This window comes from Ananas comosus, linkage group 5 (assembly GCF_001540865.1).
Source record: "Ananas comosus cultivar F153 linkage group 5, ASM154086v1, whole genome shotgun sequence".
Taxonomy (NCBI): Eukaryota; Viridiplantae; Streptophyta; class Magnoliopsida; order Poales; family Bromeliaceae; genus Ananas; species Ananas comosus.
Window position 1 is genome coordinate 12,626,090 of NC_033625.1, and position 21,369 is coordinate 12,647,458.

The 21,369-nt window shown below is 34.0% G+C and overlaps 1 protein-coding gene across 6 annotated transcripts; it reads right to left on the reverse strand.

Annotated features, from left to right (window-relative positions):
- On the reverse strand, positions 729 to 19,999 carry LOC109710519 (signal recognition particle receptor subunit beta-like). Of its 6 annotated transcripts, XR_002216379.1 has the most exons (12): positions 19,870 to 19,998; positions 14,387 to 14,440; positions 14,162 to 14,272; positions 13,570 to 13,652; positions 13,076 to 13,162; positions 12,776 to 12,924; positions 12,444 to 12,575; positions 11,708 to 11,902; positions 10,535 to 10,792; positions 9,420 to 9,612; positions 3,209 to 3,409; positions 729 to 1,284 (listed from the first exon to the last, which is right to left on the reverse strand). XR_002216379.1 is itself a non-coding variant. In XM_020233171.1 (9 exons), exons 2-8 carry the CDS (start codon positions 14,394 to 14,396, stop codon positions 11,713 to 11,715), a joined length of 762 nt encoding a protein of 253 aa, XP_020088760.1. In that variant the 5' UTR covers positions 14,397 to 14,440; positions 19,870 to 19,998; the 3' UTR covers positions 11,297 to 11,461; positions 11,708 to 11,712. The 6 variants fall into 6 exon arrangements, 2 of the variants coding, with proteins under 2 accessions (XP_020088760.1, XP_020088761.1); XR_002216380.1 differs by lacking the exon at positions 3,209 to 3,409 and having other exon boundaries at positions 9,420 to 9,559; XR_002216378.1 differs by lacking the exon at positions 3,209 to 3,409.

Sequence of the window (21,369 nt, forward strand, 5' to 3'; positions counted from 1 at the left end):
AGTGACATTCAATGAAATAGGCCATAGAAGATAGTTAGGCTAAAATAAATAATAAATTTACAATATTCGGAGAAATGTAAAGCAAGGCTCAGAGAACAAGAGAAAACATATTACATAGGAGAGAAAGAGAGATATTTATAGTGTTCAACAGCAATATAAATACAGCTTAATTTCAAAATCGAGTTGTCACCACCTTTAATAAAAAAAAAATTTCTCTGAACCCCATGTACTGTGGTATGAGTATAATTTTCACAGTAGGTGATATTGATAATTCTTGTGATTTAAGACATTAGTGTGCTCCTTAGGTGGTGTTGGATTATTGTAACAGTTTTTAGCATCTTCTTAGATGCTGCTTTTCTGGTACAAATTCACTTATAAAATAAATTGTGCTTTAACGATAACAAACCAGAGAGACATATTTGAAAATATTAAAATTTTTATAGAGACAGCATATAAAAGTTGAACTTTGCTAAGCACTATGTTTGTAAGAATCTGTATGAAATTAACCAAAAAAAAAAAAACCATCAAATTTGCTATATATTTTAATTTTCTATCGTCATCTTCCATCTTAATACAGAAATTGCATACCAGAACAGATTCCGAGCTTTCTACACAAAATCCGTAGCAGAAGCAAATAAGCTCGATCGAGAATTATTTGCTCATTGATACTTTTTTCGGTATAAATAGACGCAGTAAATGCTCAAAACAATTCATACAGAAAAGAACACTAAACTACAACACAGATTTTCTTATTTAAACCATATATGCACACACTTTCTTATCTCAGCTACCACATCTCACACTCCAATTCACCAAATCCGATCACGAAAAGGGCAAAAAAAAAAAAAAAAAACTTGACCAAAAATCACCTATCTTAGAAGCAAACCACTTCAAATTCATAGAGAGACGCATTTGATGAGCTCTTCTGGGGAAGGAAAAGAGCTCGATCGAGATAAGTAATGACAATAACAATATTTCTTTGTTACCGCACCGCCTCGGAGAAAAGAGAGAAAGAGAGAGCAAAAGGAGCGAGCGAGCGAGAGAGAGAGACGATGATGAGCATCGAGCTCACATCCCATGCTTTGGAACGTCGACTCTAGCTCCAAATTTGGTGGCTGAGATCCGAAGTCAGCAGAGGCAATGCGACTGGGGCGAGGGAGCACAGGTGTTGGCATAGACAGAGAGTCGAGCCCAAGAGCGAGCCAACTTAGGAGAACCGTCGACACACGAAGGCCCGCTGCTGTCGGGGGCACCGGTAGCGGCGGAGCAGGAGACGACTTATTTCTGCAAACCAACACCTTCATTTTCAGCAAGAGAAGCACAACAAAAACTGAAAAATAAAATTTTTTTCAAAAAAAATCAATGGAACAATTGCGAACTCGGTCATCATTAAACATGATTTAAGCTGAAGCAATATCAAATAAACAGAGTAACCTGTATCAAATCGAAGAAAAACCCAAAACATAATAGCATGAACCGATTGTTTGAAGTACTATGAGGACCTTCTAAAGCACAAAAATTGGGCGGGAAAACTAAAATGAGTGTATGGATGTATATACCTCCCTTCGCGCATACGCGGAATTATGCAAAAGCAATATCTTAAAACATGATGAACAAACTACGTGAGAGCTTTAATTTGCGTTCTGTACATAAAGAACAGAAACAGGCTTCACATTGTATTGGAGCATTGCATTGCAAGTCACTACTTCACATTGTATTGGAGCATTGCATTGCAAGTCACTAATATATATACCGGCCTGAAATATTAATGCCGCATCAATTACAGATTCCAAATTAAAATTTCGAACAGGGTTTAGGCTTGGGGGGTGTTTGGCCTAGCTTTTAAAAAGCGCTTTTGGGCTGAAAAGTGATTTTCGGCTCAATAGAGCGTTTGGCAACTCACTTTTAAAAACCGACTCTGCTTTTTAGAATCAAAAAACTGATTTTGAACGCCCCAGAATCAGAAGCAGAAAAAAGCTGCTTCTTGCAATCTAATTCTGATTTTGGATTTAAACTTCAAATTTTTATTTTTATTTTAATTTCAATATTTAAATTAAACTTTAATTTTAAATTTTAATTTTCAGATTCATTTTTGAATTTTTAAATTTTAACTTTTAAATTTTAAATTTTGAAAAAAGATTTCAAATTTTATATTTTAAATTTAAATTTCAAATTTCAAAAATTTCAAATTTCAAATTTCAGATAAAATTTAAAATTTGACATTTTAGATTTTAAATTTTAAATGTAAAAATTTAAATTTTTTAAATTTTAAATTATAATTTTTAATCTTCAAATTATAAATTTCAAATTTTTAAAATTTAATATTTAATATTTAATTTAAAATATTATATTTTACATATTAATTTAATTTTAATTTTAATATTCAATTTTAAAGTATTAATATTTTTAAATATTCAAATTTTAATTTATATCTTAAATGATTCAATATATTTTAAATTGATCTATATTTTATATATTAATTTTAAATGTTTATATTTAAATTTATAATATTTTATATCATATTATAATCTTACATTTGAATTTTAATTTAAATTTTGAATTTAAAATTATAAATATATTTGTAAATATTAATATTTTATGATTTTAAATAATTCATAATATATTTAATTTTCATTATAATTTAATTTTAAATATTCAAATTTTAAAATTTAGATTCTAATTTTTAAATTGTTAAATTCGATTCTAATTTTTATTATTGAATTCTAAAGTTTAAAGTTTGAAATTTAATTTCAATTATATTTTTAAATTTAAATTTAAATTTTTTAATTTTAAATTTCATATTTATTTTAAATTTTACATTTTTAAAATTTTAAATTATTTTTTAAATTAAAATATCAATTTTTAAATTTTGTACAATTTTGAAATTTCAAAATTTTAATTTTAATTCAAATTTAAATTTAGATTTTAAATTATTTTAAATTAAAATTTAATAAAAATATTAATTTATGCAAACATCAAAAAAAATTTTCCAAACAACTTTGCAAAATCATTTCAGAAAAATCACTTTTATTTAAACTCCACCAAACGCTCTACAGCTTTTAACCAAAATCACTTCTCCAAACCAAAATCACTTTTTTAAAAATCACTTTTTCAGAAGCTAGGCTAAACAAGCCCTTAGTTTGGTATTGAGGTCCATCTGACACTATTAAATAAAATGGAGTTACGGTAAAAGCATAAAGGGACATACTTTTGCGTTCTCCGGTGGAATCGCAGAAAATATATCATAACCGACTCATCGCAATATACGGAACGCAATATTACGTACAAAAATAAACAGGATATTTTCCATCGTAACGCAATTTTCTCGCAATCCCAAACAAAGCCTTAGTACGGACCAAACAGTTATCTGGTAACATTATCTTCAAAATTTTGAACCGCAGTATTGCACCTGAAAACATCAAAAACAATGAAGATATAGAAGCAGTCCTGAAGTTTTTTATAGGCAAGGAAGCAACGAAAAAAAACTCAACCATATATTCTTACTTTATAGTAAAATGAAAAATGGAGCACTTCATACCCTGAGAGAGACTAATGGTTAACATAAACTTCTATAGACTCAAAACAATTTTAGCCTCACAAAATTCTTAGATGAAATACTACACAGAAATAGAATACCAAATAATATCATAATCATAAGTTTTGCACTACTATTTAAGGTCCTTCACATACACTAAAAAAGTTGGCAGTTAGATAGAAGCAAGCGAAGAACGATACAAATCGAAGTACAAAAATAACTAAAAGCAAGTAATAGATTGTCCAAGACAATAATACCAAATCCAGTAAGTAGAAAGGTATCTTACAAATGGTTGCCTCCAGAGAGGTAGGCCATCCAAATTTAGCCTATTGCTATATTAAAAACCTCATCAAAGAAAGTCGAGACAAAGGGCATGGTAAAAGCAATTATCGGGGTCATAGAGCTAAATAGTAAACCTAAAATTAGCCATTCCAAAAAAAAAAAAAAAAAATAAACCTCACACACAATCAAATTTATTGAATACTCTCAACATCCAAATGCTAAGTTTAAAAGTAGTACCTTAATTATTATAGTAACAACCATCTTGCCGAAAACTTAAGACCTTAGCAGACATCTCATAAAATATCTAATGAGCAAATCATGCATCACTCCAAGTTGCAAGTCAAGAAGTAATTGATGCACATTAGGGCAGATCATCATAGCCCGGAAATAAAGGGAAGCAAAAGAAAAGAAAATAATAATAAGATATAAATGCACAAAAACAACTAAAAGCAAGTAACCAATTCCAATTTTAAAAAACTTAAAGTTGCAAAGGTTGCCTACAGAGGAGTAGGCAATCCAAATTTTGCCAATGATTATACTAAAATCTCATCAAAGATAGGGGAGAGGGAGAGCATCGTTGAAGTAATCGTCAAGACCATACAACCAAATCATAAATCTAACACTAACCATTCAAAAAAAAGAAAAAAAAAGAAAAGAATGAAAAAGTAGAACCTAAAACTAAACCAAACTAATTAAAAACTTTCAGCATCTAAATGATGAATTTAAGGGTAGTATCTCAATTATTTTACTAACAACTATCTCACCGAAAAATTTAAAACCTCTATAGACAATTCATCAAGTATCTAATGTGCAAATCATGTAATTCTCAAATATGCAAGTTATTTAAAAAATTGCAAAGACTCTACAGAAAAGCTGCACAAATTTTTGGTGAAAGATCTTCTTTACTTAAACAAAAGTAATCGATGGATGTGAGGACGGAAAAGGGCCTCATGCAACAACATGATGCTATTAAACATTCTTTAAATGAGAAAAAAAATTATACTGAAATCAAAAAGCTAAAGCATTAAATACAATCTAGAGATACGAACATAATCTAAAACCATTCAACTAATTCAATCTAATTTACTAAACTAACTAAAATTATTGAGGGGTTCATTTCAAAATTGATATTGAGGGGTTCAACTAATTCAATTATTTTCAATCTAATTCACTAAACTAACTAAAAGTTATTGAAGGGTTCAGTTCAAATTGCCTTTGACCGAGGGGGTCCCAGTGAGCATTCCTTATAATCAAAGAGTGCACAAAGAAGCAAAAGATACGAACATAATCTCAAATCTTAAAATTGAAAAAAAAAACCTAATTGACAAAAAGGGCGAACATAAATCCAAATTAAATGACCAAATAAAATCCTAATTATGAAGCACCTCCACCTTGTAATCGTTGCCGAACTCGACGCGGAATGCATCGCAGAGGAAAAAAAGATAGAGCAAAGTGTAGAAAGAAAGCATAAAAAAAAAAAATTTAAAAAGAACCCATTAAATATAGGCTTTGAACATGACCACCTAACTTCCATTCTTCTGTATTAACAACCCTTGACATCTGCTTGGTTTGATTTGAGTTGTTAGTTGAATTGGAGATTTCAGAGATATTAGCATCTCCATTATCTATCGGCCGATAACCATTAATTGAACATCCAAATTTGTCAATTGAAGCAGAGGGGCACCGTCACTAATTCAACTAAGAGGAGACAACTCAAATCAAAGTATGCTTTAGTTGAGCCATGTTAGCTACAAAAGTATAGAAAATTCACGATTAAGATGATCTAGAATTAAATGGGTAACCTCTTTTTTTTTAACTGAAAGAAAATATGCACTAAATAACAACATACCTCTATACAACTTTTTCATCTGAACTATTGCTTCTTCACTATGTGTTTGAGATAAAAAAAAAATTTCAAATTTCAAATTGAAGACATAAAAGGCAAAAAAATAAAGTGTGATTTGATTGCTATTTTTCTTAGAAAGCTAGGTATCAATAAGAAATGAGATAAGAAAAATATTGTTGTCTTATCTTCTAAGATTTTTGAATTATTTCCTAAAGTGAATAGGTCCTAATATCATTATAAATTGGACCATAGAATTAAAAAAAAAGAGAGAACTCTCTTTTGAAAAAAAAAAAAAGAAAAAAGAAAAAAGAGGAGAGAGAACCACGAGAGGAGGGGGTCCCCACCCCTCCCTCTCTCTGATTCGTACAGAGAGAGAGGGGTTGGAGCCCCTCCCTCTCACAGCAAAAAAAAAAGGAAAGAAAAAGAAAAGAAAGCAAATAATAATAATAATAATAATAAAGAGAGCCGTCTCACAGCAAAAAAAAAAGGAAAGAAAAAGAAAAGAAAGCAAATAATAATAATAATAATAATAAAGAGAGCGACGGCGATGATGGCGATGGCGGCGACGACAACGGCGAACGACGGCTCACGCGTTGTGCCAACTTCGACAACGACAACCGCGATGACAACAAGAGATGTGCATGCATATGAAAAGCGTAAGTGCGATTTTTGTTGGTTTGATCAACCCAACCATCTTCGTGATAGATTTCGAACCGATCAAATCTAATATTAAATCGTCGCTTCCGCTGTACGTATGCATTGCTAATCTCTAAACCATGCGGCCAACTTCATGATAGGCTCGACATGATCGAACAAATACTGGATATTTTATTATCTAAACCGTGCGGCCATCTTCGCGATAGGCTCGACATGGTCGANCTCTCTCTCTCTCTCTCTCTGTGTTAACAGAGAAATTAAAGAGGAAAGAGAATCCGACTTCAAACTAAGGAGAGGGAGGAAATAAAGAGAGAAAAGGGCAAAAAAATTGCTCATCGAGGTAGCGACATGACGCTTGAAGTTGAGAAATCATACAAAATTGTATATATATATATAGAGTAGGCCTTGTGTGCTATTAGGAGCACGAAGACCTCTGAGCTCCCAAGACCGTTTTCAATGATGGAGCTTTTGAATTGACAATCAACTCCGTTTGACTTGATCTAGCGTATTAGAAACATCTAAAAAATAAATTTTGTGGTTTTTGGATATCATTTACCTAGTGATCGAAAGAGTTCAAAATCCACGATTTTTAATGGTGATGTATATTATTTACAAGTTTAACGGTGTAGAAATATTCAAATCAGATGAAATTTTGATAGAAAATTTTTTATACTATTTACTACAAGATTAATATCTCTAATCGAAAATTTGAGTGCTATATCACCACTATTTGTGAGCTTTTTATTTTCAACCGTTGATTTTGAACCCTTTCAATCGCTAGGTAAATGATATTGAAAAATCACAAAATTTATTTTCTAGATAATTCAAATACGCTAGATCAAGTCTAAAGGATCAGATCGTCAATTCGGAAGCTCCATGACCGAAAATGGCTTAGGAGCACGGAGGGCTCCATAGGAGCACACAAGACCTACTCTATATATATATATATATAGTATATAGAGTAGAGCTAGAATACTTGTACAAAGTATCACCCAAGTGATACTTGTGTGTTATTTGCCCTTGGATGGAGAGATGTAGGTTGAGATGATGGTGGTAGCGTGGTCGGTTAGGTGGAATAGCTGCTTTAATCAAAGGGCTACTTAATAATCTCAAAACGTAGATACGCAATGGCCTTAAAAAACACAACCAAGTATCAAACTGGGGTGATACTTGTAAAAGTATTTCTAGACCCTGACTAAATAATAGTATATATATTATATACTAGAGTTTGGCTTTCCTATACTATCAATAGTATAGAAGCTCCATACCTATGATGCTGTTTTAAACCGTTGGATGCTCTTTTGAGATTGTGCACAAGGTTTGGGCTGAAACCAATTAAAGTGGGAATGAAGTGGGATGCAGCATATAACACCGTTAACAGAAAAATAAAAGGAGAAGAGAGAAACCGCACTTCAAACCTTACTCCTCTGCTCTCTCTCTCGTGTTAATAAGAAATTAAAGAGGAAAGAGAATCCAGCTACTCAAACTTACTCTCTCTCTCCTCCCCGCCCACTTTCACACTTACAAGTTTAGACGTTAGTAGAAATATCAAATCAGATAAATTTGATAGAAAATTTTTTATACTATTTACTACAAGATTAATAATCTCTAAATCGAAAATTTGATGCTATATCACCACTATTTGTGAGCTTTTTATTTTCAACCGTTGATTTTGAACCCTTTCAATCGCTAGTAAATGATATTGAAAAATCACAAATTTTATTTTCTAGATAATTCAAATACGCTAGATCAAGCTACAAAGGATCAGATCGTTCGATTCGGAAGCTCAATCACCAAAAATGCTTGAGAGCACGGAGGGCTCCATAGGAGTCACACAAGACCTACTCTCTATATATAATATTATATATATATATAGAGAGAGAGAGAGGAGAGAGGTTGTGCTTCTATACTATCATAGTATAGAAGCTCCTATACTATAGTGTTTTAAACGCGTTGGATGCTCTTTGAGATCTGTGCACAGGGTTTGGGGATTATAGTGGGATGAAGTGGATGCAGCAGTATAACACCGTTAAACTAGAAAAATAAAAGAGAAGAGAGAAACACTTCAAACTTACCTCTCTCTTCTCTGTGTTTAACAGAGAAATTCAAAGAGAAAAGCAAATCCCACTTCAAGGCTTTTCTTCTCTCTCTTCTCTCTCTCTCCCCCCGTCTCCCTACGATCAAAAGAAACTCATTCCATTAAAAGTATTAAAATGATTAAGTATTAACAATGCATAAAATAACTAGAAGAACTACCATATATACAAAGCAGAAAAAAATATTGTTTCAAACAATCCATTCATACTAACAACATTTAGCTATCTAAGATAATATATGTAAAAAAAAAAGAGTTAAAAAATGGTGGGATTTGAGGCCCTCTAGGAGAAATGGGAAAGAAAACGAGCCGAACACGAGCTGAATTTTTTGGCTCGATACTTTAACGAGCCAGCTCATGTTCGGCTCGTTTACACCCCTAACCCCAGGTTAGTAGCAAGCAAAAGCAAATGAATGAAAAAGAGGTTTGCTAAATATGAGCTAAGATAGTTAGGTTTACGTCAACATTTTTGCACAAAGGAAAACACCTTTTTTTCCTTCTTACCAATCTGTAGCCTTTGAGCTGTTAACAAATTTACCAGAAGCTTAGACCATCCACCATATATATCATCATCTAAACATTACATTTCTACACTATCAAAAAAATTAATTATTTCTTTCCTGACACTAAAAGCAGGCATTAACAATAATTGAACGAATAGGCAAAATATTCGACCTGCAGGTTGATTGCACAAAATTAATTCTTCAAATGACATACTTAACTGTTTTAATCTTCAAGGTTGATCGTAAAATATTAATTATTCAAATGACATATTTAAACATTTTAACCTGCAGACTACGATCTAACAAAAATTTAGATAATCTGATTTTTCTTCAGAGTAAGCATAAAACGCAACAAAATATAGAACGATTATTATCTACAATGTGAAGATAAATATTTAGTTTCCCATAAGAACTATAATCCAATTAAATTGTCATAATAGCCATTCTACACATTTGAGATTAATCTAAAAATTATAGAAAGCATTAATCAAAATTGCAAACCTGATCATCATCTAGCAATTTCCCTCGACAGAAGATAGACGGCGAAGCTCGGCACCACTGCCTCTCGGAGCTCGGCTGAGCTCGATGCTGCCATCAATGCTTGACATTGCTCCAAAGGCAACATTCAATATGAATAAATGCTTGGTTGAGAGCAAGAGAGAGAGAGAGATGAAAATGGCCCGGTAAAAGGCCACTACTTTTGTTAAGATTCACCATGAGATAATTAAAATGTTTCAGTAGTAACCAAACAAAAGGGAAAAAAAGGTATTAAAAAAAGACAAAATCAAGTCAACATGAGACTAGAAATGAATAAATCAAAGTCAATACTCAACAAAACAATCTTGACACCGTAAGGTCACTTAGCACTTTAAAACATACACAAATTTGAAATAAATTTTAGACTACATTACAGAAAATCTCCCTGTAAATACCCGTTTTTTCACTTTCCTTCCATAATCTTCAAAAAATTAACTACATTTTGACCCCTTAAAATTTTAGAAATGTTTTCAGGGGGGTACGGTGTTAATGGAGAGGGCAAAATGATCAAATTATCCTTACTTCTTCTATAAGAAAAAAAATGATTTTTTAATATTATTTTTGTCATTTTGAAGGTTATTTTCGGTATAAATTGTAAGAAATTGACGGAATAGTGATGGAACCCTAATGGAGGGGGGTTAAATGCAACAACTTGAAATGTTGAGGGGGTAAAATGTAGGTTTTTGAAAGTTAGGGAAAGAAAGTGAAGAGACGGGTATTTACAAGGGGAGTTTCTGTAATTTAGCCTAAAATTTAAATGAAACGATCTGTTTCCAGCTATAAGATAACAAATATTGAATGTCAATATGTAGAGAAAACCCTAATTCCCCTCTCACTGTTATATATTAAAACCATAACAAAAAAGAGGGTTTTTTTTTTGTAATATCCCAAAGAATGCGAAAGATCTCAATCAGACTCTATTATTAGATCAACAAATCACAATCAATGAGACACAACTTTGCATAAAAAAAATTCATTTCAAAAGAAGCCCTAATTTAGGACCAAACAAAGAAATCGAGGATAAGAGCACTCAAAACAAACCCAAGAAACCCTAATTAAAGGGTGTATTACGAACTCACATTGTTGGAGATGACATGTAGCCCTCTAACCCCTCATTCTCCCACCCCGCCACCCCCTCCCTTCCTCGTCAAAACTAACCTCCTTCTCCGTCGTGCATTTGCCTCATCCGCAGCAAACCACAGCATCGCAACACTCGGCCCTCTCCAACGCACTCACGGCGGTGGCACCACACTCGCGCCGGCAGAGATGATTATGCAGGACGTACGAGAGTATGGGCAGAGGTATGGGCAATGGGAGGGCAAGCGGAAGCACAATCACTAAAAACGGTAAACAACGAAAACGAAAAGACCTGTGAGCGAACAATCAAGATAAGTGAAAAAGATCTGTAGTGGAGCAGGTAGAAGGCAGCCTGGATACTCATTAATGCTAAGGTACTGCGGGCCATGCTCACTCCACCAAATGCGGAAAGCGTTCCAAACCCGCTCATGGTTCACAATTCATTAGTTATATAGATGGAATTACGATGCTATGGAATTACGATGCTTTCATCCGTGAACTATTAAGGCAACCCAAGAACTAAATAGCTTGTAAATGGAACCTTAAATGTAAAATGCAAATTATAAAACAATAAAATTGAGTTAACACACAATCTATAGATACCAAGGAATGACAAGCCATCAAGAACTACATAGTGGCAGATGAGTGAGAGCATGAGTTACAGCAATTGAGCAAGAGCAAGAGCAAGAGCGGCACCTTTGATCTACTGTAGATAATGTAATAGAAAACCAATGAGTGCATGCTCCAGAATCTTACACCAGTTATGAAAGACAATTGAATGCAGACACTAGAAATCAGAAGATTACATTACATTTGAATGCATGTACAATAGCAATTCGTCCTGAGTCACTTTAGAACTAAATAGGTTCTACACTTCTCTCTTTGTTAGTTCACACTATAGATCAGCTTGCCTCTTTCTCCACATATAACTAAAAAGATTAAAAACAAAAACAAAAAAAAAAAAAAAAAAAAAAAAATCAGCTCGTAACACAATTAGGCAGCAAAGCATGATAAACTGGAATGAGACGTCTAACCACTAATGTCCAATGACCAGCATAACTATTCAACACTTCTCAAGGAATCTCAGTCAATCAAGAAACTTCAAAAGCAGCAATAATAAGCTGCTTAAAAAGCATCGAGTACAAAAACGCTCCCTTTGGAAAGAGAGCCCAAACCTTTTTCAAGGCTTGACATGCTCTCTGATGAACTGCTCGACCTGTGATACCTCACCAGTGAGGCCTGATGCCTCAGCCACTGTCACCTTGTTTCGGCACTGTTCTAAGGTGAAAGGTTCTCCAGGAACCCCGAGCATGAACTCGTCGCTAATATCGGCAGTAGATATTGCATTCCTTGATGTGCGAAGCTTGTCTCTGCAAAACAAAGCAAAAAACATATTGCTGTTATACATACAAACCTAAATAAGTGGTTACAATTGCAATATTAATTTAATGTTGTGTTGTCTAAATAAGTGGTTATAATTGCAACATTAACTTAGTGCCAAGGATTTAAGTGTCGTGGCACAGGGTAGTACCGAAAACTTACCGGCACAATGAGGCACAGTGCAGGCTGAGCAGTACCGACGCATGCTGATCACAAAAAATACATGTGTGTGCCGACACATAATGGCATGAAATATTTATTTTTTTAGCAACAAAATATTCTAAATGCCTATTATGTATCTTTATAAAATCTTTTAAACTTTATTGAGAAAACGACTTTGCTAATTTAGAAAAAAAAAGAGTTTTGAGCTATGTCATCGGCACATGTGTTGTATAGTGCCGATATCTTGTTGGCACGAGCCGACACGATGGAAAAGGCCCATGCCAATGGGCACTTAAATCCCTGCCTAGTGCTGTGTTGTGCAATACAATAGATGGTAATATAGAACGAATGATAAAAACCCAGTCGTACATTTCTTTCTCCAATTGCTTCCTGATGAACTCCTTAGAGTGTGCTGTCACCTTGTCCGTCTTGTTACATAGAATAAGGACAGGGATTCTCCTCTTCACTACACTTGACTTGGTCAAAATATCATACAAATACCTTCCACATATGAAAGAGAGTTAAACAAGAGCAAGGAGTCATTATCTAAGTTCATAGACAAGCATAATAGCTTATACACAAACTTATCATACTGTGTCAGATAGAAAGCTAAGAAGCCATTGTGCAATAGGACAGTACAAACATCTACTCTAAGATTAGTAAAGTACAATTTTTAATTAGTAAAAAGGCAATTAAATTACTCTGCAGCAGGCCGACAGTTTGGCAAGAAATCTAGAGCATCAACAACAAAAATGAGACCAGCAGCATTAGGCAAGAATTCATCAAGCTTGGGCTTGAGCCTTGAATGGCCAGGAACATCAACTAAATGTACGGGCTTAATTTTGCCCTTCTGCAAAGAAGAATGATAGTTCAAATATCAGTGTATAGCTAGTAGTATTTTCAAAAACCGTTGGTGAAATAAAGACCCGAGAGGCAGCATTAGATATAGTAGTATTATTTTCTCAGCATACATCAAATTGTAATATGTCAGATAATCTTACCTTTCCTAGTTCAGAATGCAGCACGAAAGTACCATCATTTGGTTCCATTGAAGTTACAGTACCTTGATGTGGAGATCCATCACGAAGCTAGCATACAATAAGTGCATAAAGTAATTCAGTAAATTAACTAACAAGCAAACTGATTGTCCATCTAAACACCATAAAAAACCATTAAGAGTGCTTGCACTTCTTGCTAATGGAACATACATACTCGAAAGTAGAGTCCCTATCATGTTCATGTTTCTACAGGTGCTAATACTTGAAATTTGAATTATCAGGTTTAATATCATACACCCATGCTCAGATGCCCGGAATAATGATGTATGTACAGAAATTCTCGACTCCAAGCAATAATATGTTCAGCATGCAGCAAGATTTGATATTCTTAGTTATTAATTTGGTAACTAGCAAGGCGTAGTGTTAATATATTAGTACTTGCCCCATAAAAATAAGACGCTTTTAAGACAGGTATCTGACGGAACATAGATGAATACCTGGTAGAAGAGAATAGTTTTTCCACTGCCATTTAGCCCAGCAAGCACTATGGTGTTAGATTTCGAGGTCTTCAACAACGAGACTGATAAAGGAGAGCCACAGATCAATGGTTAGAGACTGTTCAGTACATTCACATCTCTAATATAAGCCAACAAGATCCTATATATGTAAAACCCTAACAAGATCCAGAAACAGGCTACATTCAACAGCACACTTAAAGAAATCTCCCTTCTCGAAACATTTTGCAGGAAAAATTTAGAAGCATGTTTCCAAAAAGCTACTGCCAGTATTGGGTCAATCTATGGGAATCTGAATACCGTCATTTATATTACTCCGGCCACTCCACTGTACTTGGTTTTCTCTAAGCCTAGTGAGCATTATGTCTCCATATCAATTTCAGAAAATACTTCATACTTCAGAATAAACTAGTTTTAGCTCAACTACTCCATGAACATGTTACGCTGATCCCACCAAGAAATTCTATAATTAATATATACCCAAAAGGCCATCCGCTGATACTAAATTGCTTTTCAAGACAATTAAGTATTAACCCACCAAATAAAGACATAATATAGAGTAGAACAAACTTACAAAGGACAAAGAGTACAACTGTTAATGCCAGAACAGCGACAGCAACATAGATCTGCTCAACGGGCTGTTGGTGAAACCATTGTTCAATTTGAGATATCCATTGATCCATACCTGCAGGGTGAGCAAAGCAAGTATGAAAACACAAGATAAGCCAATAAATATATAACTAGCGTAAATTGTACTTGAAAATTCACTAGTATTTCAGAGACTAGGGTGAGATATTACACATGGACATGGGTTGAAAAACCAAGTACGACGTAGCGATTGAAAAATGAAACCCTGCATAGAAATGTATGAATCAAAACAGAATACGGAATTCGTAGTTCCTACTCAATCCTATTATAATAGTTCTTGTTATTTTACTAAATTCATGCTCACATAATTACTTAACTCCCTAAACATGTTCCACATGCTCTTTTTTCACAGTAATCCTCACATTAAGCAACACTTCTCGAAAACTTTTCCGATTCATTTCACATAATATCTACAATTTACAATGACAAAAACACTTAGATAAATTAAAATGTATGGATCATCACTGTACTATCTCAATACTTCAATTTAGTCCCAAAACATTTTCCTCGTCCTAAATGGAAAAACACAGAGATCTAATTAAACAAAGAAAAATGAGCTACAAATAGATTTAACCGACCACTACCTCCAGATTGAGCCCAAAAAGAACGAGATGGTTAGATCTAGAAATTACCAAAAAATAAGTAGAGATCACATAAAAAGAGGATTAGAAAAGCAACATCTACGTCACCTGCTTAGAGAATCGAGAACAGAAGAGCACGAGAGGGCAAGTAATCGTACGATGAGCAGCGAAGAAGCTCAACAATGGCATTGAGAGAGAGAGAAAGAGAGGGTTTGGAGATGAGCAGCGAAGAAGCTCAACAATGGCATTGAGAGAGAAAGAGAAAGGGTTTGGAATCGGAGGCGAAGGATGGATATTGAGGGTTCTATAGTGTCCAGTGGCGATTCCTGGAAGGGGTCTGAAGAGGTGAAGGAGTAGAATGGCAGCGAAGAGATGAGGATAGAAGAAGGCAGAGTCAAACAATATCTAGCAGCAGTCAAGGGGCATCTAGAGTAAGGGCACGTTCGGGCTGGATTCTGAAGAAAGGGTCGTTTGGCCTAGATTCTGGAAAAGTGATTTCTGAAAAATAATTTTGATTTAGAAAAGTGATTTTTGTAAAATACTGTAGGGCATTTGGCTAAATCTGATAGAAAGTAATTTTTCAAAAGTGATCGTAAAAAGATGTTTGGTAAATTCGTTTTTGCTGAAGTGATTTTGTAATGCTCTTTAACATTAGCAATAATTAATACTAATTAGGGAAAACTTCAAAAACCCCCTTGTGGTTTCGCACTTTCTCACGTTAGTACCCTGTGGTTTAAAGTGTATCAATTCCCCCCCATGTGGTTTTGATTTTATCTTTTTGGCAGCTTTTTTCTTAATATTTCGTTAAATTATATACAAAAAACTTCAGATACCCACCTAGATTTATCGAATATTTATTTTAGTACCCTTTAATTTTAATTTTGTCACTAATTTAAGAAAAAAAAATAATAAAATTGATAATAAAAAGAGAAAAACGAAACCACAGGGGGGCAAATTGATACACTTTAAACCACAGGGTGCTAAAGTGAGAAAGTGCGAAACCACAGAGGGGGTTTTTTTGAACTTATCCCTACTAATTAATATTACATGCCAATATTTATTTTTAAAAAAGTGCATGCTAATACTTGCAAAAAAAAAAGTACATACTAGCAATAGATCTCAAGTTACCAATAACTATTATGTAAAAAAAAGTGCATAATAGTAAATATTCGTTAGAACAATCATTTATCTAAGCATGCTAACCAATGATGCAGCAATACGATCGCAAGTTAGGGTCATTATGTAATCAAATGTTACTCCACTATCATTCTATACCGAAGTACTTGCATTACTTTCATCTTCTTCCACGTTGGGCATGTATTCCATGTCTTGATCACATTTATTGAACTCTATCTTGTGTCGAACTCATTCTAATAAAGTTGTGAAGTGCATAGTTGCAAACACTATTTTTTATTGAGTTGGCACCGGATAACCTTGCATCATTTGTAATATACACCATTATGCTTTAAGTACACCAAATGACTGTTCAATAATAATTTTGGACTGATTTGGCACTCGTTTAAGATCTTGTTTGTTGCTAAATTTCTCTTGTCGGCCCGAATTCTTTCAAAAAAGTTTGGATTTCAGAATCATACAAAAGTTTAGGTTTCATAACAACTTTTGTGTGTTTAAGCGGCTAAAAACTGTAATTAGAGAAACAAAAATAACTGTTCCAACATTCTTGTGTGTTTAGGTTTCACTTATCCACACTAACATCCTCATGTTGGTCAAATTCAACTGTTACAACATTCTGATCCATAGGCATCTTATACAATACAATGAATACATGAATCGGGAACCCGAAAATATGTACGACACTTTCCCATGAAGCCAAGTCAACAAAGTCGGTGGGTCCCATGTAGAAAATAACCCGTGTCCATCCATACTCTTCGTAAATCTTTCCTCTTCTGTTGCATCATCTTAGTACTCTCCTTCACCTTCTTCCCCTCTCTCTGCTGTTCATCCTAACACATCCCCCGACGACCGTCTCCTTTCCATAAAGGTGTCCGTCCGTATACCCTACCCATTTAACTTCGGGTCGGGTTCGAGTCTGTGTATTTAAATTACTATTATATCCATCGGGTCTATTTGAGCGGGTCTGGGTAGTGACTACCTGTCTAATACCCGTTCAAGACCAGGTATGGGTAGGGTCTAAATTGGGTACGGGTACTCGTATACATATATTTTGTATAGACTTTATTAAATTGCCTGGGCAAAGCTTGTTTTGGCCATTATATTGACTGATTAAAAGCCTAAAATTCAAAACAATTTCATATATAAAACCACAAAAATAAGAAAATTATAATACCATATTATAGATAAAAAGAATATAAGTTGTAGTAATTACTAATATTATATACTAACATTCAAAAAAAAGGAAAAAAATAAACAGGAATTAGAAAATTTACTAAATAGAATATTCATTAAAAAAAACTAGGTTGTCGACTATGATTAGAGAAGGGATTTGGGAAAAACTCACTCGTGCCATACCTATAGAGGATTAATATCGCTGATGATGACAACGATGGAAATATTGTTTCATAAAAAGCTCTTAGGCGGAAAATACTTAGAGCCCCCAATAATTGATCCCTCAACTTCAAAAGTTCAAATCTTTTTTATTTACTATCGAATATTTCATCGGGTCTGGGTCCGAGTCCGGATCCGGATCCGGATTTGAAAACTATTCCGAACCCCACACATTTAAAAGTTGGGTTCGGTTCAGGTCCAAATCGGGTATGGGTATAAAATATCCAGACCCATACCCAAAACTTTAATGGGTAATTTTTTTTACCCGTATACTATCCATTTTTTATAGGGTCCAATTCAGGTCCGGATAGGGTATGGTATATTAGATATTTTGGACAGCTTCACCTTTCCACCCTCTGCCTATTCCCTGCCCCTTCCTCTGCCCTCTCCGCCGCTTGATCACCACCGATCCCCTCTCGAAGCATCCCATCAACGTGCCTAGGGCGCCACCGCCGCCCTCTTCTCTTCCTCATTTGCCGCACCCCACCACCGCCTCTGTGCGAGGTGCTACGGCACAAAGGAGGCAATAGAAGATCTGCTCCTCCTTTTATTCTTTTTCACCTCTTAAACCCTATCCCTAATCCTAACCCTAGCACTAGTCCTAGCCCTCCTCCTCCTCCTCTGCCACCGCCAACAAGGATCCCTATTCCCTCAATTCCTCTACCTCACCCCCCTTAGCCGCCGCCACCTCTTATCGCACAATCTCATCTTACCATATATATTGGTCACAAAATTTTCCATTAGTTTCTTTATGAGTCATATATTCTCATACGAAACTAGGATTCCAACGCCTTGATATCAATTTTATGGGCTAAACTTTGGACCTTATCATTCTCTATGTATTGTTTTTACAAGAATTCGAAGCAAGCTCTTTATCATTCGATAGAGAAAGTCCCCGAAGTTGGAACATCAAATGGGCTGCAAGTAAGTATATTGTTTCTTCTCTTAGTAAACTAGAGTACACATCATTCCTTGCTAATTATCTTTTTATTTGTACCTCAATTTTTTTTTCTTCAAATCGTGTGATATGCAACTAATTAAATTTATGGAAGATATGTTATGAAAAATCAAATAAGTAAGAAGAACTTGATCATTAACGACTATGATTCCAAGCAATCTATTTTTGTTTATCGGTGCAAGGATTCAGCTTTGCAAGTTAAAGGCAATGTAATTGTGTTTGGTTAGCATTACATTTATTTGCTTAATTACTTTATTTATATAAAGTGTTTACATATTTGATTTTCTATTCTTATGTGCATATATTTTTAAAGAAATAGAATCATCACTAGCTTTTTGCAATGAAATACGTAACACTACTATTAACAAACGTACAAAGACTGTTGATGTTTGATCTGCCATTCTTATGTGCATGTATTTGTAAGCTGGAAGCGGTGAGGCGTCACAAGGCAGCGGTGTTATCAACAGGTCTTCCGACTCTGCTCCCTATTGTGCCGCCGCATCTTAACACAAGCGGCAATTGCAAGGCCTCTTATTGTTATTCCATTGATGGCCTCTCTTCAAGCTGTGATGATATGGCACCTTTCTCAATAAGGATCGTGATTTTGCTAATTCGGAAGTGAGGGTTTATGATACAAATATAGGCTTTCAATTGTCTAATAGATGGATAGGGAATGTTTGGACGTTCTGCTCCTTCGCAAACAACCATTTGTAACCATCATTTATTTTGCAGAGACTTTACTTCGAGCTAATCTTTTTGAAATACGAATTTGAGTCAATGTTCCAAAAAAAGTTTGCTCATTTTTTGTGCCTTCTTTCCATTTCTGTAGCCTTATTTGGTGCCCTTTCACTCTCTGATATAAAGTGACCATGATGATGATGAGGCGTTCTCTCTTTTAACAACAATACTCACAATTTTTCCTCGATTGCCGGTTGAGAAAGGTACGGCAAGACAAATGGGCTTAACAGCAATTGCTTCAGCCATTGAAAATTCACAAAATTTGATTTATATGTTGATGTAAATCTTCTTTTCTCTGAGAGAATCAGTATATGGTTTATATGAGAAAGTTTGAGCCTTACTTGAGTTGTTTCTTCAATATATATTGCTTAGTTTATGCTGATACGTGCATGCATTTTCTTCTTCTAGCTTCATAGGCATATGAAAATATGTATTATTTCGAATTTTTCTTCGAATCGTGTATCTTGGATTGCTACATAGAATGATTTGATGTTTTTTTTGGGGTGATCTTTGAATGTTTCTTCATTTTGTGTTCTTTACTTGTTTTTTTTTCATAAATTTGCTTTATTTCATCCCTTAATATATTAAATAAAATGTAGAAATCTTTAGCTAATCGAAAGAGAAAGATCATTTATTCTTAAAAATTATCTTTATTATCTCTGATACAATTTTGACAGCACTAAATTTCATCCACAAACACACAAAAAGAGCGAGGAACACAAGATCTGTCAAAAATTAACATGAAAATCTACAGGAAAGAAAAAAAAAAAAAAAAAAAAAAAAAAAGTTTAGCCGGTCCGGATCCGGCTTCGGTGAGGAGAGAGAGAATACCTTGGAGATTGGTCGGAGAGATTCGCAACCCGTCGATGATGAGATCGCTCCGAGAAGATGATGGTGAGGGTCGGATTAGGGAATTTGAGGTAATTGAGTGAGAGGAAGAGAGAAGAAGAAAAGGAATAAAATGAAAAGAGAGAGCGAGAGAGAGAGAGAGAGGGAGGAGGAGATTGAGAGTAGAGAGAGAGAGATCAGATTGGGAGATTAGAGAGACTAGAAGGAGAGAAGAAGATGAGAAATTGGGAAAGAAGATAACAGCTTACTTCATTTCTTGTTTCCCAATTAAAATATAAAATTGAAATTTAGCCCAAATATAAAAATTTAAGATTAAAATTAAATTTTAAAATTAATATTTCCAGAATCCAAGCCAAATATAAAAATTTAAAATAAAATTTGAATTTAAATTTAAATTTAAAAAATTGAATCCAGAATCAGAATCAGATTTGAGAAGCAGGCTTTAGCTGTTTTTAATTTTGGGTCTCGAAATTAGAAAACGGGTTCTAAAATTAGATTTTGGAAACAATGTTGCCAAACTCTTTATTGAGCCAAAATCACTTTTGAACCCAAAAATTACTTTTCAAAAGCTAGGCCAAACACCACAAAAATCAATATTTTAATTTCGTTGAGAGTGTGTTTGATTTCACGTAAAATTGTGAAAAAAAAAATCGGTAAAAACAAAATTTTCGGAGGAAAAAGAATTTTACACTATCAGTATTTGGTTTGTAGGAAAAGAAAATAGTTTTTCTTTACGGTTGTTTGGTTGAAAGGAAAAATAAATAAATAGAAAACTATTATATATAATTTTTTATTATATATTATTAATATATACAATAATTATTATACTATATATATTATTATTAGAGTTCGGCTGGAATACTATCGATAGCACCAAGCACTTGGTGTTGTCGAGTTTTTCGCCGTTAGATTTAACCCTTTGACTATTTTTACCCATTAAATTATATTATTCGACTAATAAGTCACTCAACCCTAGAGGGTCCACATCATCCTAACCGTGCATATTTTCATCCAAGGGCCGAAAACCTAATAGCATCAATAGCTTGGTGCTATTGATAGTATTCCAGCCTAGTTCTTATTATTATTATTTTTTTTATAAATAAATATATTTAAAATATATTATATAATAAGTATGTAATATAATATATAATAATATATTATATTTAGTACTATAAAATAAATTACTATATATTTATAAATATAATATTATATAATAACATATTTATATAAAAATAAAATATTATATATATATATATATATATATATATAGAGAGAGAGAGAGAGAGAGAGAGAGAGAGAGAGAGAGAGAGAGAGAGAGAGAGAGAGAGAGTTGGGCTGAGATGCTATTGGTAGCACCCGGCAACTTTGCCACCTATTTTATAGCCCTTGGATTGCATCGAGATCCGCGCAACCCTTTAGTGAAAAGTTTCCAAAAAGCTTTGTTTATCCCTTCGTTCTCTCTCTCTCTCTCTTTCACTCTCT

Excerpts from the sequence above, each read along its gene's own strand:
- LOC109710519 (XM_020233171.1), bottom strand. Across the intron at positions 12,925-13,075 it reads TGCATTCTGAACTAGGAAAG|AAGGGCAAAATTAAGCCCGT; the intron begins GTAAGATTATCT and ends TCTTCTTTGCAG. Across the intron at positions 12,576-12,775 it reads AACTGTCGGCCTGCTGCAGA|GTATTTGTATGATATTTTGA; the intron begins GTAATTTAATTG and ends CATATGTGGAAG.